General features: G+C 45.3%; 1 protein-coding gene across 2 annotated transcripts in view; it reads right to left on the reverse strand.

The window, feature by feature from the left end:
- Positions 1 to 20,396, reverse strand: part of LOC144770593 (tetraspanin-4-like) — a 212,166-nt gene that overhangs the window by 87,237 nt on the left and 104,533 nt on the right. For both annotated transcript variants that reach the window (XR_013598946.1, XM_078655250.1), the window contains exon 3: positions 8,921 to 8,999. Coding sequence is in view for 1 of the 2 variants with exons in the window: in XM_078655250.1 (XP_078511376.1) it covers positions 8,921 to 8,989 (69 nt within the window). In the remaining variant the exon portion in view is untranslated. The remainder of the gene's footprint in view (positions 1 to 8,920; positions 9,000 to 20,396) is intronic.

Consider the following 20,396-nt stretch of genomic DNA (forward strand, 5'->3'; position numbering starts at 1 on the left):
TCTCCCTTCCTCTTTCCTTCCTCTTTCCGTTCCTTTCTCTCTCCCCACCTCCCTCCTTCTCTCCATCCCAACCTCTCTCCCTCCCACCTGCCCTCCGTCCCTTCCTCCCCTTCCCTCCTTTCCTCTATCTGCCCTTCCCTCTCTCCATCAATCCCTCTTTCCGCACCTCCCTCTCTCCCACCCTACCTTTTTATATCCCTCCTTCTCTCTGTCCCTCCCCCTCTCCCTCCTTTCCTCTCTCCCGCCTCGTATGTTAGTCCCTTCGACTCCACTCTGCTGGCCGCCATGTCCGTCCTTCCTCACTCTCACGAATCCACCTTTACCCCTCATTCTTTTATCTTGTTTTCTTGTCCACGTCCGCGCGGCCACAGCACAGGATCACTGCTTGCAGCTCCAGCTCGGATCTTTTGATCAGACAGGCTCATCCTTGAAGAGTTCAAAGCAGACTGCACATTCACGCATTTATCTGAGGTGCAGAAAACCAAGTTAGAAGAGCGTTTCAAAGCTGAGTAACCTTCCTGACAAACACAGCCGGTGCTCCGGTTCGCGGCCACAACACAGGACACAGCCCCTTCTGATAGCTTGCCTTCTCTTGTTTTTCCAATTATGCCTGCATGCCATTGATGAGCTTTTTTAAATGTTTTTCTTCTTAACAAAAAAAGTGCGCAGTTCTGATGCCGCCCGAAACATAGCGCTTTGTTTTGTATTTAGTTAGACTGTGTAGCATAGCCCTTTGTTTCGTATTTAGTTAGACTATGAAACATAGCGCTTGCAAAGTTGTGCCTCTCACACGGATCTGTGTGAGTGCTTTCAGCTCTGCTGCCTGTGGCGTCTACTTGCCCCTCTCTCTCACAAGGTACACAGAGTCTACACCCCTCTCTCTTCGTCTCTTTTCTCCCTCTCTGGCTGGTCATCTCTCTTATTCTCCTGTTTCCCGCTCGCTCGCTGTCCTGCTCCCTCTCTCTCGGTCTCTTTTGCTCTCTTTCACATTGTCTCGCTTCTGCTCTAGATGTGTGTCTCTCTCTCTCTCTCTCTTCCTCTTATCCCTTTCCATTCTGCTTTCTCTCCTCTCTCTTTAGCTCTTATCCTTTTCTTTGTTCTCTCTTTATACACCCTCTCACTTTATTGTTATTTCTCCTTCTGTCTTTTTCTTACTCTCTCTCTTCCTTTCTCCCTCCCTCATTTCCTCTCTCCCTCTCATCCTCTCTTCTTCTCTCCCTCTCATCCTCTCTCTCTTCCTCTCTCCCCCTCTTCCTTCCTCCCTCCTTCCCTCTCTCTTTCCCTTCCTCTCTCCCTCCCTCCCTCTACCTACTTTCCTCCCTCCCTCCCTTCTCCGCCTCTTCTCTCTCTCCCTTCCTCTTTCCTTCCTCTTTCCGTTCCTTTCTCTCTCCCCACCTCCCTCCTTCTCTCCATCCCAACCTCTCTCCCTCCCACCTGCCCTCCGTCCCTTCCTACCCTTCCCTCCTTTCCTCTATCTGCCCTTCCCTCTCTCCATCAATCCCTCTTTCCGCACCTCCCTCTCTCCCACCCTACCTTTCTATATCCCTCCTTCTCTCTGTCCCTCCCCCTCTCCCTCCTTTCCTCTCTCCCTTCTTCCCTTCTTCCCTCTCTACTCCCTTTCTCTTTCCTTCCCTTCCTCTCTCTGTTCCTCCCTATCTCCCCACCTCCCTCCCACCCCCTCTCTATCCTTCCCTGCCTCACGCTCTCCCTCTCTCCGTCCCTTCCTCTTTCCCTCCCTACCTCCATTCCTCTCTCTGTCCCTCCCTCTCCCTCTCCCCCTCCCTGCCTCTCTCCATCCCTCCTGCTCTCCCTCCCTCCCTCTCTCACTCCCTCCCTCTCTCCGTCCGACTTACACATGTACAGGCACGAGCGGAGGTGCCATCTGGCTTTCCTCTCGCTCTCCCAAGTGCACGCGCCTTGCTCCGCCTCTCTGTGCCAATATACGTCTCCCTTCAGCAGTCACCTCCCTGCTTTTTGATGCGCTCAAGTGTTTCCCACTTGAGTGGGCCCCTCCCCTGCCAGCCACTCACCCATGTCCCTTCTGGCATTAACTACTCGCCCCCTTGGCACTCACCCTTCACCTCCATGGCACTAGCCCTTCACCCCCCTGGCCTGGCAGCTACCCTTCGCCCCTTGCACTCACCCTGCCCCTCCCTGGCACTCACTCCTCACCTCCCTGGCACTCACCCTTAACCCTCCTGGCACTAGCCGGTTTCCCCAAGAACAAAAAATAACAAGCATTGGTATAGCCTATAGGTGTCGTCTTTAGGACCTCATAAGTGTTTAGCCACGCAAAAATTGATGTTGCACCAGCGATATTGTGCTGCATATCAAAATACTTATAAGGTCCCAAAAGCGAGACCTATTGGCTATGCCAATGCTTGTTTTGCTAATACTATCGATCACAAAGTATTGCAGGTCTTCTGTTCTCCCTTTATGAAAAGCGTTAATGTGGCGAGCCACCGGATAGCTTTGATCGTCATTGGTCACTGCTCTCAAATGCTGTAAAATTCTTACATGGACCGGATGTAGAGTGCTTCCAACATAACGCTTTTTACAAGTACACTGAAGGACATAGATTGCGTAATCTGTCTTGCAATTGTAGGCCCCTTTCAACTCTAATGGTGTCTTCCTTAATGGAAGGTGTACTTTGTTAACATTGACATCGTACTGACAAGCTTTGCACTTAGTGCACTTGAAAAATCCTTTCTTATTGGAGAGCCAATTGGTGTTTTTTGGTTGGCTCGGAATGTTCGATACCAGTTCCTGTTTCATGGATTTTGCCCTTCTGTAGGTAATCTGCGGCAACTTGGTACATATTGTTCCTAATGCAGGATCACTACGCACTATGGGCCAGTGCCTGTACAAGATTTTACGTACTCGGGTATGGTAGGCATTGTACCCTGTGATAATTCTAGGTGTTTCATTTTTTTCTATAGATGTTACGATTGATTTGTTCTGAAACAACAGGCTCTCTCTACTCTTCGTTAAGCATTTATCTTCTGCTGTTTTTAACACTTTATCTGAGTAGCCTCTTGTACGTAGTCTCTTGAATAACTGATCTTTGGATGATTCAAAACCTTCTTGCGTACTACAATTTCGTTTCATTCTGAGACACTCAGCATAGGGGATACTGGAAATCAGGCTGTGTGGGTGGAAACATCCGGCATGTAAGATGGTATTGCCGGAAGTGGGTTTTCTGTAAGTTCTTGTTTGAATCTTGTTCTCAGAAACAAATAGTTCTAAGTCCAAGAAAACAATAGAAGATTTGCTGGTGTTGCATGTGAACTTTAAGTTCAAAGAATTCTCATTTAGTTTCTCAGCAAATAATCTTGCACTTTCTTCACTGCCCTTCCACAGCAAAAACATTTCGTCAATATAACGACCGTATTTCAACACATTGTTGGACATTTCTGTGCTGTGTTCTGCCATGAGTACTTGCTCCTCCCACCAGCCCATTTGCAAATTAGCATAGCTGGGGGCGAAGCAAGTACCCATGGCAGTCCCCTGAATCTGACGATAGAGAAGCCTGTTGAACATAAATGTATTGTTTTCGAGACACCATTCCACCATCTGTAATAACATGGCTGTGTGCTGGTGTAGTGTTATGTCCCTAGTGTCAAGATAATGTTTTATTGCGTGCAGCCCATCATGGTGTCGAATACTTGTGTACAAACTTTGCACATCTAAAGTTACCAGGACAAGGTCCGAATGCCAGTCAGTATCGTAGATTTTTGTTAAAAAATCACCACTGTCTTTTATGTACGAGGGCAAGTTACGTACAAAGGGTTGTAAGAAAAAGTCGATGAACTTGCTGGTATTCTCAAAGAGCCCCCCGATTGCCGATATTATGGGCCTCCCCGGGGGGCACAGTTCATCTTTATGAATTTTGGGAATGAGGTACAGGTGCGGTGTCACCGGATAGTTGTTTCTTAAAAAATCAAATTCTTGCTTTGAGATTAGTCCTGCAGATTTCCAAGTGTACAAACATTGATGGTATCTTTCCTGTATATTTGTTACGTTGGTGGCGCTGATTCTGACATAACACTCTCTGTCAGATAGATGCAGAGAGGCTTCTTTGTTGCACATTTCTTGGGGCCATAAGACCACATTCCCACCTTTGTCTGACATTCGTACCATAATGTCCTTTCTCGCCTTGATTTTATTCATTACACTCTCGTATTCGGTTCTTTCATTTCTCCTTGATTTCAAAAAGTCATTGCTGCTTTCTAGGGACAACTGTTTCAAATCTTTGATCACCTTATCTGAAAAGATGTCTAAATTGTCTTTAGGCATTAGTGGACAAAAGGTTGATTTTGGTCTGAAGGATGTTTTAGCGGATTCAGAGATGTTGATACCGGCATATTGTGCTGCCATTTCTGTGTTCCACAAATACTCTTGGCTTCCTCCATCTTTATCCAATTCAGCCATCTCCTGGATAAAATCCATGTCTGCCACTGTCCAACTAGTTTGTTCATTAACAGATGTTAACTCCTTATCCCGATTCATATTTTTGTCTTTGGTGTTGATGTAGTGTTTGCGCAGTTTCAGTTTCCTTATAAACTGATGCAAGTCTATGCGGGTTTGTATGTAGTCGAAATTAGTTCTTTTACAATACGACAAACCTCTTGTCAAAATTATTTCATCCTTGTTTGAGAGCGCCATATCTGATAAGTTTATCACTGTGTTGTTATATTCATTGTCTATATTTATTGTCTCCTGTTCGCCCTGTATGTCTGTTTTTTTGTTGTTTGTTGTTTTCTGTTTACCCCATCTTCTGTTCTTGCGCCGTCTGCACCTTGATTTCTGTTTTTCTTGTTGTACTCTGGGCGTGGTTGCCATGACCTGAGACTTCTCAGGCGATCTTCCCGTAAAAAAACAAATTCATCCACGGGAGTTGGCACGTTTTGTAACGGACCACGAGTGGCTTCAGTGCCTGGGTCGGATTCTGCTCCAGAGCTCGCCTCTGATTCGCTGGGGACAGATCCTTCTTGTGAATCGCCCGTGATGGTGGGTAATTTTTGCCTTCTGATATTATCGAACTTTCGGGCGAAAGTATAGATCCTTCCTTTTAGATAATCATTGCGGTCTCTTTGAAATTTGACTGCCTTACGTTCTTTGATGGTTTGCTCGTATTTTTCCACTCTTGATTTAATATCCACCATAGCTTTGTTAATTTCTACTTGGTTCACATGACTCTCCAGTTCTTTGCTGACAACTTCCAGTTGCGCCAGAATTTTCTCTCAATCAGTGGCAGCATATTTTACCAATATTTGTAGTGAATTCCTGGAATACTGGGAGTTGTTATCTGCCCATTCCTGCAGCATCGCTGGATCTGGGTTTTCATAGGTCGGTACTACCAATACTCTCAGTCCTCGAGGTACCCGACCCACCTCCAAGTATTGACCCAATGATGTACATTCCCACCATTTTGAAATTTCCCGTTTTCTGAATCGTTCAAAGTCTCTTAATAGAGTTTTGATGGTGGTTCCCTCAGATGGTTGATCTGCACCTTGTCCCGATGTGGTGGGACTATCAACACTATTTGTTTCACTAAAAATGTCCAATGCCGCCTCCATATTAATATACATATATATATATATATATATATATATTTTTTACCACCAAAAGAAATACTCGCACTCCACCAGAAGTATTGTTATGCAGGTTTAATTATTCAGCTTTAACCAACGCGTTTCACAGCATCCGCTGCTTGATCACGGTTCCAAACATTGGTCCCTTTTCAGTTTCATCTTTTTATACCAGGTATTCACAATCGCCTGATTATGAGGCATTGTGGTCCTGGTAGTTTAATATTTACATTTTTATTTTTTAAACAAAACAAATGACGTTTTTTACTTGCATGTATTTACACATATTTACATGTACAGGTGATTTGCAAATGTAAAGTACTAAGAATAGTTCTTTGGGTAATTTGTTACTGTTCGTAAAGTCATAGTTTCAGCACTGTGTTCTTTGTAAAACACTGGAAAGCTCATAGTATCCACCTCTCTGTATTTTTTGTGTATATATGTATAGGGACTTAGTGCCCTTCTTGTATACAGATATAGGATCCATTGATTTGTCACTCTATCATGATGAGTAAGTTTTTAAACTTTCATGTGTTTTCAATTTGAGGGCTAAGTGCCCTATATTTACCCAGACATTGCATATTGTTAATATCTATTTGTGTTTCTATCTTTTAGCCTTTCACAAATGTACATGAAGTTCCTCGTCTCCATTGAGGCCCCCGGGAGTCTTAGTACACTCTACTTTCTCCCGAAAGTGCACAAAACTCTAAACAAACCCCCCGGAAGACCGATAATCTCGAGTTGTGGTTCACTTTACGAGAACTTGGCAAATTATGTAGACCACTTTTTAGCCCCTATGGTACCCTTATTACCATCATATATAAGGGACACGGGGGACTTCTTGAGGCATCTAATGAATATAGAATGGTTAGAGGGATACCGGCTGGTAACCATTGATGTAGTCTCTCTCTACACCTCAATCAATCACCAACTTGGACTGAAAGCAACTGAATATTTCCTGAAACAGAAACCTGTAGAACAACTGAAGCATTGCAAAATGATCATGGAAATGGTGGAAATGTGCCTGAACAACAATGTCTTTCTCTTTGACAAGGTATATTACACCCAATCGTGTGGGACAGCCATGGGAGTTTCCTTCTCTCCAAGCTACGCCAACCTAGTGATGGGTTGGTGGGAGAAAATGGTAGCTTGGAGAGAGGAAAACGACCACTACACAGCCAGAGTAGTTCTCTGGCTGCGTTTTATAGACGACCTGTTCATAATCTGGAACGGTTCAAATGAGGAATTCTTGGAATATCTAAAAATTCTAAATGAGAATGAAGAAGGGTTGACATTCACCCATAACATCAGCAAGAAAGAAATAATATTCCTGGACACCAGAGTATATGTTGAAAATGGTCATCTGGAGACAACAGTCCATAGAAAGGCAACAGCCACGAATAGTGTCCTACATGGGCAAAGCTTCCATCCAGCAACTCTGAAAAAGAACATTCCCTATGGGGAGTTTATAAGAATGAGGAGAAACTGCTCCAATCAGGAAGAAATGAACAAAAAATTCAAAGAAACTGCTATCAGATTCAAAAGAAGAGGATACAAACAGTGTGATATTGATCAAGGTGAAAAACGAGCTAGAGAAAAAAGTAGACTTGAAACATTAATTCCGAAAAGGGATCAAGAAAAAGGAAAAGAAACACAGAACACAATCAGGGAGCCAATTAGAATGATATTAACCTATTCAAAAGAAAGCCACAAAATACGCAAAGCTTTACAGAAATACTGGCACGTTTTGGAAAAGGATCCTGATATAGGGAAGGAGATGGGCAAGTTCCCACAAATAACATACAGGAAAGCTCCATCTCTATCTGACAAACTAGTCAACAGTCATTTTGAAAGAACAAGCAAATCAAAAAATTGGCTAGAGAAAAAACGAAATGGATTCACCAAATGCAGTCAATGTAAAGCCTGCCAAATTGGACGCAATCTTACCAAACTAATGGACCCAAAAGGAAAAACTTTCTCAATAGAAAACAAAATTAACTGCAAAACCACTCATGTGGTTTATCTGCTACAGTGCTTTTGTGGTCAAAGATACATTGGAAGTACCATCTGCCCCCTCCAGAAACGGATTTTAGAACATATCCGAGCCATAGAAAACCGTGATATGAGCTATGCTATGGCAAAACACATGCTAACTCATGAAAAAGAAAAAAAGAACTGGAGAGATATGACATACAGTGGGTTGGCAACAATTCCGATAAAGGAAAGAGGGGGAAACAGACTGATGATGCTGCGGCGTTTGGAATCGAGGCTGATCATTCGCTTTAAAACTAAGACTCCCGGGGGCCTCAATGGAGACGAGGAACTTCATGTACATTTGTGAAAGGCTAAAAGATAGAAACACAAATAGATATTAACAATATGCAATGTCTGGGTAAATATAGGGCACTTAGCCCTCAAATTGAAAACACATGAAAGTTTAAAAACTTACTCATCATGATAGAGTGACAAATCAATGGATCCTATATCTGTATACAAGAAGGGCACTAAGTCCCTATACATATATACACAAAAAATACAGAGAGGTGGATACTATGAGCTTTCCAGTGTTTTACAAAGAACACAGTGCTGAAACTATGACTTTACGAACAGTAACAAATTACCCAAAGAACTATTCTTAGTACTTTACATTTGCAAATCACCTGTACATGTAAATATGTGTAAATACATGCAAGTAAAAAACGTCATTTGTTTTGTTTAAAAAATAAAAATGTAAATATTAAACTACCAGGACCACAATGCCTCATAATCAGGCGATTGTGAATACCTGGTATAAAAAGATGAAACTGAAAAGGGACCAATGTTTGGAACCGTGATCAAGCAGCGGATGCTGTGAAACGCGTTGGTTAAAGCTGAATAATTAAACCTGCATAACAATACTTCTGGTGGAGTGCGAGTATTTCTTTTGGTGGTAAATTGAATTTACAGGGAAAGCCCGTCCCTGGAACTTGCACCGGCTGACTAAGAGTGTGCCCCGGTAACGGAGCAGTTTGGTGACTAAATATATATATATATATATATATATATATATATATATATATAGGGTACGCAGGTGTGAATATACACAGATATAAAATGTAAATATATACAGCTGTGCACAAATACACATCTACTCAGAAATATAGAGTACACACACGTAGGTACAGATATATAGGGTAGACAGATGCAGAAATACACATACCATACATACCCATGCACTCTGTGGACAGAATCTATATATTGGGTACATAAACACATTTGTGGTTACACAAAGAGGTAGATGGTGTATGAGCACAACAACACAGATACACATATACATGATGGCTCCTCACCCAAAAGATGAGGTTGAAGATGAACATCTGTACTTTGATACAGAGAAGACATCCCCTGGACAGTCCCATCTTCGCAGCTCTGAAAGAGAAACACAGGCATGATACAGAAGGAGATATTTCATTATTCCAATGTACATCACCACCTATGTGACCTCAAGCAGGCATCTAGGGCACCTAGTTATCCAGGACGTTCCTGTTCTGCTATGTGATCACTGATCCTGTCACCATGAAGAGGCTGGCAGCCGACAGAGGCGGGAGGGTGCAGGAAAGCATGTGAAGGGATTGAAGAAATGGTACACCCGAGTATATGGCAGAGTGACCAGAATGCCACACCTACATATGTAGCGGAGAAGGTGTGAAACAGACTTAAGACAAACTTAAGATAGAGTTAAGACAGACTTAAGACAGACTTAAGTTAGGATTTTGTCTTAAGTCTGTCTTAAGTCTGTCTTCAGTTTGTCTTAAGTCAAAATTAAGACAAAATCCTAACTTTACTACTACTAAATGCCTTCTGTGAATACCAAAGGTAGTACGTTTAGGATTTTGTCTTAAGTTAGTTCTGTGAATCGGCCCCTCTGTTTTGAGAGTCAAGCAGTGATTTTTGTTGGGAGTTATCTGCCTGTGTGTTTTTCAGATAATAGGGTGGTTGATGTAAAGAATGACTCTCTGGCAACTTCCCTCTTTGGCCCTGGAGGAATTCTTGCTAGAACCCAGTCTCCTAATGACCAACCTCACTCCACCAAGCGGGGAGGGTGGAGGAACAAGGAAGCAATGCAAATTGTCTAAAACCTTTCCACATCTGCCGCTCATCCGACTAAATATCTGCAATACTTCAGATAGGGGTATTAACAGTGTCTTATGGGCCATAAGTGCCAGATTCACATTTCCCCATCACACCTGAGAGTTTATAATCTCTTTGTGGAGAAGACATCCAGGTTACTTTCTACCATTCTCTACCTACCTACCAAAGCTCAGAAGTGTTTTCACCCCACTAATCTATTTCTCTTTAACATGAAGAGGTTTATCTAAACACAACCAGGCTTTTCTCACAAAGATAAAAATTAATTGAATGTCTTTTTAGGTTTTATTCTTAAATCACATTGGTAAACCTCACAAATACCTTCCTGGAAAAAAGAGCCATTCTCTGACTTCCTTTGCTCCTCAATTGGGTGGAGCTCCTAAGTATCTCTCTGTTCACTCCCCTTGCTAATCATCAAAGTAGACCTCACATCCATCTTCAGGGCAACAAATTAACCCTCTGAGGTTCCCATACTTCACATGTGTGGATTTTGCAAATAACTCCCTGTAACTGAGAACCTCTCTGAATGTCTTCACTCATTAAAAAAAATAAAGATTTGTATTAGTTTTCAAAGGAAAAAGCAAACAATACATCATAGACGTAGCCCCATGGGCAATGTGGGGAAAACAGGATGAAGGCAATATACCTTATAATTACAGTCAGTAACAACCTGAGGCCCTTCCCAGAGCTAGCTGCCGGTATATGCTCCGATCTGAACAGGCACCCTGCTTAACCTTCCCTCACTCCCCTCGTAGACAGAGCAGCATATGGCTCGGTCCCTCTTCGCATTGAGTGTGGTCCAAAAACTAGGTCCAAAAGAAAGTCCCCAACATCCCTCCCTCCCCTCCAGTACCCAACCCCCCAAACTAGTAGTTACCCCCCTCTACCCCCACCCCCTCCCAGGCATGCAGCTGGCCCATTAAAATATTCAATCTGCCTCCTAACACACTTGCATTTGCAACATACATGCCGCACAGCACTCAACCTAATGCGGTCCGGTAACCGCAAGGGAATCCGTGTTCGCCCCCCTCCAGTTCCGTCTCCCTCTAACCCCGTCAGGCCTCAATTGCTTCCATCAGCACGTTCGTCGCCACCTCCACCTGGCCCTCCCCCTTCATTTTCGGCTGGGTGTTTGACCAATTCCACTAGTGCCACCATCCCTGGCCATTTCCAGTGTTGCGCCTGGCTGTCTTCACTCCTCATGATGAACAACACAAATATCATACGGTGGAACTGAGTAACTCTCTGTATTCCTTGTTAAACCGCATCCATGAAATTGCCCTGACTGCTGACCCAACAAGAACTAAGAACCTGTACTACCTACAATCGTTGTTACTGCCTGTCTATCAAAGGGTTGCCAACTTCTAAATTCCCAAGCATCATCTTTTTACCCATTCTACCTTTTATTGACTCATTAACTACTTAGAATTCTACAGTCGTTAGTGGGGTTCAGGAAACAAAACGGCCCATTTTTGCTAGGATATTGTAAAATTAGGACATTTATTTACTCTGTGAGATGCTACATCACAAAAAATTTGAAATCTCATTATAAAACAAATTAGCAAAAAAATAGGCAAATGTCGTAAAATATCACAATAAACTGTGGTATGTTATGGTTGTTGAATTAAAACTAAATGCACTGCCTAAAATCTGAAATAATTCCTTCCATCATGAGAAAATGCTGGTATCATAAGCAACAGGAGGATATCCATCCGAGTAAGCTACGAAATATTGTGTACTCTCTGCACTGATCCCACAGGATGCAACAACATCTAACAGAACACATTAGACACAGAGGTATGTATGTATATGGATTTTGTATGGGGCAAACATAGCCAAAAGTCAGCGGAGCGCTGCACTGGCTAAAAGACTAGCGTAAAGTCAACGAGCGATAGGAGAGGTAGCTAGGTTGTCGACAGTTAATGCATTGTAATGTAGTGTTCTTTAAAGAGGAGAGGTAGCTAGGTTGTCGACAGTTAATGCATTATAATGTAGTGTTCTTTAAAGAGGTGAGTCTTCAACTCTTTCCTAAATTGCTAAATATAGGTGCTAAGATGTGACTCAAAACAGTAATACATTTGTAAAAAAACAATACACACCAACTTGCATCAGAATTAGTATAATACAGAATGCATCAGATAGAACATCATACATACACCCGAAATGCCACAAGTATTTCGTTTAAGGGCTATGTCATGGCTCACAACAGCACCAGACTCAAAGAAGAACACAAACAACCCCCAAAGAAACATCCATATACAAAACACATTAGATAGAACTCTTTGCATATATCCAACTCAGAACAGATATATCAAAAATCTATTGGTCACAGACCAAACCTGCTTTATTACAGACTCTACAACAACAACCAAAGGAACATGTCAGCTCAGAAAATATTCTGGCATACAACAGCACTCTCTGCTGTGACATATGGCATCCAAGAGAAAAAGGGTTAATGAAGGTAAATAACTTGCTTTTCTGATGGATACTCCAACCCACAGATTCCTCACCTTTTTCATAGATACCAAAGCAGGTATCTCCTCCTCAAAGGTGGTGGAGCTGGGGAGTAGACTTAACACAAGCAAGTCAGGCAGGACCGATCGGGCAATAATAGCCCTCACTGTAGACCTGAGAGATAATACAATAGTGGCTGGTGAAGATGTAGATGTATGCCCCTGTAGCACTAGAGCACCTTTAGCTAAATCGATAGTGGCAGCTTTGGCTCTGGCTGAACAAACCCAAAGGCCCTTAAGGTGGCTCTTGTTTGGCAAAGGCACAGCAGGCCTTGTTAGAGAGAACAAGTGATCTTTTAGGGTCTGTTTGTGAACGTCCCTTTCCTTCTTTGCATCAGTGTATTCAACAAAGAGTTGCTTGTCCACTTTGAGCTCCTTAGTTTGATCGATAAAGAAACTAGGGCTCTCTTGAGGTCAAAACCTAGCCTTTCCTTCTTCTTAGAGGGTAGTGGGGGAGAGAAAAAAGTGGAGCGTGTGATGGACTGCCCGACATGGAAAGGCGTTACAGCAAACTAATGATGGACGGAATGCTGACAATGCAAACATTCTCCCCCAGTCAAAAGATCTGGGTTAAATCCTTTGTTTTGTTGCCCACTACGCCACCCCAGTTTGGGCCGAGCCATATGCAAATCAGTCTTGACCCTGTGCCCCATGGGAACCGTCCAGACCAAACTTCCAAGCCAGGTTCTCCCTGGACCGGAAACAAGCCTCCTGGGACCGGTTTCAGGGTATGTCACCCTTCATCAGACAGGATAGCTTCAATCCAGTGACAAAGTGAGCAAGGAACCCATGTCTTTGCATCAGGTGCAGTCCAGTCTTTGGTGCAGCCTCTCTTTGCCAGGTTCAGGGAACAGCAGGGCGGCTATTCTACATTCCTCTCTCCAGTACAGATGTGAAATGAGGTATGGGTACCAGAGGTGCCACGTTTATACCCACAACTTTCCCTCGGGACGCAGTGACTACTAGCCAATTACCTACCAGGTCCACTCTGGTCTAATGACGACTTCCTGCAATGTATGGTATTTAACTATCCCAGAGTGAATACTCTGCCCATTCATAAGATGGCAAAACCCCTTTCTCGGGTTGGGAAGCTTGGTAGCCAACCCAAGAGGTGTGGCTACCTGAGGACTACACACCCATGTATAAATGGATTGGCAACTGTTTACCCCTTTCTGTCCCCAGGCTACACACCCATGAAAAAAAAACGGTTTGACAACTGTTTACCCCTGTCCTCAATGCCAACCTGTATACCAGAACAAAAGAGCATCCCTTTTGTGTATGTCCGCCATTTGCCCTTTCAAAGGCGGCTTCCTCTTTGAAGCTCGCCTTTTGGGCTCACACCCTGTGCCGCTTCCTGCCAGGGAGAGGTAACACCTTTCCCAATGACAGGCCTCTATTGTGTCCTTTCCTGAGAGTCGTTCACACCTCTCCCCAGGAGGGCATATGACTGTCATGTGGCCAGCATCTGCAAATGGACACTGGAAAACTAGGGCAACAGAATGTTAACTTTCTAAAGTTTCCTTTAACTCAAACGTTATATTATATTCGATTTGGTTTTCATGCCAGGTTTAATGTAACTGTTCTTTTGATACCTTGAAGCACTAACTTGAGTAGTCCCATTTAGCAGTTAGTACAGCTAAGCTGTCGGTGTGTAACCCAGTACTGTCTGTAAAACGACAATTTGTTTTTTTTATTGTTAGGACATATGGAAATAGATGTCCTACTTTTTATCCATATACAGCACCTTGCCGCGATAGGCCTACCTTAGAGATGACATATATATTAACAAGCATTAGAAATGCAATCGGGCTCGGATTTATTTGAGTTTGAGCTAATGGCATTGTAAATGCCAATGTCTTTTTGCCATGTGTTATGGACTGTGTGCATGTGGTGTGTAGTGGAAGTATCTTGGTTGAATTGTAATTTTACCAATGGTGGCATGCTGTGCTTTATATGAATATGTTTAAAAGTAAAGTGTACCATACTGCGATTGCTTGGTGGAAAAGTGCACTGCCGGCTGGAGGTGTGTGTGCCTGGTGGAAGGGTGCACTGACGGCTGGTGGGTGTGTGCTTGGTAAAAGCGTGCACAGATGGATGATGGTTGTTGGTGTTTGTGCATGGTGAAAGCATTCATTGACGGCTGGGGGTGTGTTGTTGTGTGTGTTGTTTTCTGTGTGCTGGTGAGTGTGTGGTGGTGAGTCTGTGGGGGTGAGCCTGGGGAGTGAGTGTGGTGGTGAGTGTGTTGTGTTGAGTGGTGACAAGTGTGTGGTGTTAAGAGTCTGAGGTGTGTGGTTTGTGTGTGCGTTATGTGTGTGTGGTGTATGTGTGTGTGGTGTTTTCTGCACACTCACACACTGCCCCTACACATTCACACACTGCTCACCCGCACACTCCCAATGTCACCCTGCATAGTCACACACTGTTTACCCTGCACACTCATTCTGCACACTCACACAATGTGCACCCTGACACACTGTCTCTGCAGTCACTCTGCACTCACTGTCACTCTGCACTCACTGTCACTCTGCACTCACTGTCACTCTGCACTCACTGTCACTCTGCACTCACTGTCACTCATTGTCACTCTGCACTCACTGTCACTCTGCACTCACTGTCACTCTGCACTCACTGTCACTCTGCAATCACTGTCACTCTGCACTCATTGTCATTCTGCACTCACTGTCACTCTGCACTCACTGTCACTCTGCACTCACTGTCACTCTGCACTCACTCTGCACTCACTGTCACTCTGCACTCACTGTCACTCTGCACTCTACAGTCACTCTGCACTCTACAGTCACTCTGCACTCTACAGTCACTCTGCACTCTACAGTCACTCTGCACTCACTGTCACTATGCACTCACTGTCACTCTGCACTCACTGTCACTCTGCACTCACTGTCACTCTGCACTCACTGTCACTCTGCACTCACTCTGCACTCACTGTCACTCTGCACTCACTCTGCACTCACTGTGTTGAGTGGTGACAAGTGTGTGGTGTTGAGAGTCTGAGGTGTGTGGTTTGTGTGTGCGTTATGTGTGTGTGGTGTATGTGTGTGTGGTGTTTTCTGCACACTCACACACTGCCCCTACACATTCACACACTGCTCACCCGCACACTCCCAATGTCACCCTGCATAGTCACACACTGTTTACCCTGCACACTCATTCTGCACACTCACACAATGTGCACCCTGACACACTGTCTCTGCAGTCACTCTGCACTCACTGTCACTCTGCACTCACTGTCACTCTGCACTCACTGTCACTCTGCACTCACTGTCACTCTGCACTCACTGTCACTCATTGTCACTCTGCACTCACTGTCACTCTGCACTCACTGTCACTCTGCACTCACTGTCACTCTGCAATCACTGTCACTCTGCACTCATTGTCACTCTGCACTCACTGTCACTCTGCACTCACTGTCACTCTGCACTCACTGTCACTCTGCACTCACTCTGCACTCACTGTCACTCTGCACTCACTCTGCACTCACTCTACAGTCACTCTGCCCTCACTGTCACTCTGCACTCACTGTCACTCTGCTGTTACTCTGCAATCACTGTCACTCTGCACTCATTGTCACTCTGCACTCACTGTCACTCTGCACTCACTGTCACTCTGCACTCACTCTGCACTCACTGTCACTCTGCACTCACTGTCACTCTGCACTCTACAGTCACTCTGCACTCTACAGTCACTCTGCACTCTACAGTCACTCTGCACTCTACAGTCACTCTGCACTCACTGTCACTATGCACTCACTGTCACTCTGCACTCACTGTCACTCTGCACTCACTGTCACTCTGCACTCACTGTCACTCTGCACTCACTCTGCACTCACTGTCACTCTGCACTCACTCTGCACTCACTCTACAGTCACTCTGCCCTCACTGTCACTCTGCACTCTACAGTCACTCTGCACTCTACAGTCACTCTGCACTCTACAGTCACTCTGCACTCACTGTCACTCTGCACTCACTGTCACTCTGCACTCACTGTCACTCTGCACTCACTGTCACTCTGCTGTCACTCTGCACTCACTGTCACTCTGCACTCACTGTCACTCTGCTGTCACTCTGCACTCACTGTCACTCTGCACTCACTGTCACTCACTGTCACTCTGCACTCACTCTGCACTCACTCTACAGTCACTCTGCACTCACTGTCACTCTGCACTCACTGTCACTCTGCACTCACTGTCACTCTGCACTCACTGTCACTCTGCTGTCACTCTGCACTCACTGTCACTCTGCACTCACTGTCACTCTGCACTCACTGTCACTCTGCACTCACTGTCACTCACTGTCACTCTGCACTCACTCTGCACTCACTCTACAGTCACTCTGCACTCACTGTCACTCTGCACTCACTGTCACTCTGCACTCACTGTCACTCTGCACTCACTGTCACTCTGCTGTCACTCTGCACTCACTGTCACTCTGCACTCACTGTCACTCTGCACTCACTGTCACTCTGCACTCGCTGTCACTCTGCACTCGCTGTCACTCTGCACTCGCTGTCACTCTGCACTCGCTGTCGCTCTGCACTCACTGTCACTCTGCTGTCACTCTGCACTCACTGTCACTCTGCACTCACTGTCACTCTGCACTCACTGTCACTCTGCACTCACTCTACAGTCACTCTGCACTCACTGTCACTCTGCACTCACTGTCACTCTGCACTCACTGTCACTCTGCACTCACTGTCACTCTGCTGTCACTCTGCACTCACTGTCACTCTGCACTCACTGTCACTCTGCACTCACTGTCACTCTGCACTCACTGTCACTCTGCACTCGCTGTCACTCTGCACTCGCTGTCACTCTGCACTCGCTGTCACTCTGCACTCACTGTCACTCTGCACTCACTCTGCACTCACTCTGCACTCACTCTGCACTCACTGTCACTCTGCACTCACTGTCACTCTGCACTCACTGTCACTCTGCACTCAGTCTGCACTCACTGTCACTCTGCACTCAGTCTGCACTCACTGTCACTCTGCACTCAGTCTGCACTCACTGTCACTCTGCACTCAGTCTGCACTCACTGCCACTCTGCACTCTCAATATGCACTCTCAAACTGCACTCTCAATCTGCACTCTCAAACTGCACTCTCCACTCTCAATCTGCACTCTGCACTCTCAAACTGCACTCTCAAACTGCAATCTGCACTCTGCACTCTCATTCTGCACTCTCAATCTGCACTATCAATCTGCACTCTCAATCTGCACTCTCAAGTCTCATACTGCACTCTCAAACTGCACTCTCAAAATGCACTCTCAACTTTCATACTGCACTCTCAAACTACACTCTCAAACTGCACTCTCAAACTGCACTCTCAAACTGCACTCTCAAACTGCACTCTCCACTCTCAAACTGCACTCTGCACTCTCAAACTGCACTCTCAAACTGCACTCTCAAACTGCAATCTGCACTCTGCACTCTCATTCTGCACTCTCAATCTGCACTATCAATCTGCACTCTCAATCTGCACTCTCAAGTCTCATACTGCACTCTCAAACTGCACTCTCAAACTGCACTCTCAAACTGCACTCTCAAACTGCACTCTCAAACTGCACTCTGAATATGCACTCTCCACTCTCAAACTGCACTCTGCTCTCTCAAACTGCACTCTCAAACTGCACTCTCAAACTGCACTCTCAAACTGCACTCTCAAACTGCACTCTCAATCTGCACTCTCAACTCTCATACTGCACTCTCAAACTACACTCTCAAACTGCACTCTCACACTGCACTCTCAATCTGCACTCTCAAACTGCACTCTCCACTCTCAATCTGCACTCTGCACTCTCAAACTGCACTCTGATTCTGCACTCTGATTCTGCACTCTGCACTGCCCATAGTCCCATCACACGCAGGCGGCTATGCCCGAAAACAAATGGAAGCGCACTAGCTGGTAAAACAGTCCTGAGGGTTAATGCTCCTGCTGCTGAGGTATGGGTGTAGCCTGCAGGTCTCAGGGAAGAATCCAATGGACAAACCTAGGTGAGCGACTGTACATTCTCTAAGCTCCGTGTTTAATTTGCAGATCACACCCTCGTATCCGGGTAAGATAGCTCAGTTGGTTAATGTTGCTCCAATCTTTGTATATTCACGAGGCAACAGGGTTGAACGTGTACAAGTTAAAGATCCATGCGAATGGGGCCTCTTATTAGTGACGTGTCGGGCTGTAAAGGATGCCATTGGTTCTCGACGGAGGTCACAGAGGGTGAATGTACCAGTGACCGCGATCTACGACATTAAAGGTGAAGCCCCTCAGGCTCGGTCTCATGACTGGAACAGAGACGCCCCCTTTCGATTCCCCATTCGTCTCAGACAGCTGACCCTACGCCCCCGCCCCCATAACAAGCGCCTCTGTTGTGGTGTGGTGCCCCCGATAGCGTCTGGGATCAGCATTGTCAAGCGCTGCAGCCACAAACACAAAACGGGGGAGAGCCGATCATACAATCTGTTTATTGCTGGCATCAGTGGAGTGGGGAGTCCCCCGAGGAGGTTTGGGGGGGGGGCTTTGATGGTCTGTGCTGTAAACAAGGCATTGCCTTTACAAACTACAGCCATATATTATTACCCCAAACATGTGACACCAAGCGAGTTTACGGGGCCAACATTTCAGAAAGAGCGGGCGCTTTGAAGCAGGCGCTTTCCATTGGAGCGCTACTGTGAGGCTTCGGGCCGGCCGCGCGGTCAGTCTTGGAGATGCCAGAGACCATTAACGAGCCTCTCCCAGCCAAGTGGGCTTCCGGTACCCATGTCAACATAATAGGAGGATTAAGTGTTAGGGTGGTAAGATGACTTGGGGTGCCTTGGGTTTGAGTTAGAGCAGGCGGCCTCCATCTTCCATTCCATTCTGGTCAATGCCGATAATCACGGAGTCCGAATTGGTAGGGAATTCCAAATAGTATTTATATCGATGCAAATCTAAACGCCAGGGCACCAGACACCATATAAAAACAAGTAAACATTAGTCTTGCACAAGCAGGATTTTTTATAACAACGAACCTACATCCATGTTTTTCAACACACTCACCCATGGAATAGTAAACAACTGCATTTCCTTTATGGGTCCAGCAAAACGCAGTTTATTACAAGTTCAGCAACCTCGTTTAACAGGATATTTTAGGCAACCCCCCCCCCCCCAGTTGTCCTGTTTCGCCGATACAGATGAGGGAGGGGGCCTGTCTCAGCGCCGGATGAGTGAGGCTAATGAAGCCCTTTCCCGGTCTGGCATGGAGCAGCTGCGCGCTGAGCGCTGCTGAATGGTGAACGCGCCCGGCCATCTGGATTCACTTACGGAGGCACCCTGACAGCTCCTAATTATAATTAATGTTCTTCTTTGCGCGAGCACGAACGAAAAATGCCCAAGATGGCGGAACAAAACTACATTTACCCTATCACTTCAAGCCTATTAAAACGACAACACAACGAAGACGAATCACTGGCCAGATGACAGAACACAGTAAGGAATGTGTGGAATTTGTCTCGCCAAAGCCCTAGGAGATACTTTTTTTTTCTCTTCTTTAACATTAGGATCTCGAAACTCCTCCCACTTACGTGGGCGGAGGCCTCGCCCTAAAAAGGGATGTCTGGACTTTCTGATTAGTTCAAATGGAAAACTCGAGCTAGCAGTTTAAAACTACTCTACCTGTCAGCAGTGAAAGGTTGGGAGACATGTTTACTTTGTCACACTCATGAAGGCAGAATAAGTGCTGCAGTCCTCGAGGGACACTTTAACTTACAGGCCCTGGGTATCCATGGTACCATATATGAGGGGCTTAAAGGTGTGTTAACTTATGCCAATTGGGTACAAGCAATGTAAATATAAAAAAGGAGCAGCAACAGTCCAACACTTTGAGGGTGATCATCCAAAACGAGGAATTTCCTTCCACCTTGTGAAAGATTTCTTGGTCCAGTTAGGGACTGATAGAGTCACAAAATTCACAGAGGCAATTCCACTATAAGCAAATGTAGGTGCCTATTCTTGAAGTCTCTTGAAAGTGATGAAACCATACTAAGCAGAAAATCTGGCTTGCCCTTTTCGGCATAAACACCTGCTCCACGACCAGCCTGTGCAACACATTTGGACATAAATGTTTGCCTTGCCAACAACAGTTGTGCCAAAGAGTGCCACTCAGCGAGAA

Source organism: Lissotriton helveticus, chromosome 7, assembly GCF_964261635.1.
Source record: "Lissotriton helveticus chromosome 7, aLisHel1.1, whole genome shotgun sequence".
NCBI lineage: Eukaryota > Metazoa > Chordata > Amphibia > Caudata > Salamandridae > Lissotriton > Lissotriton helveticus.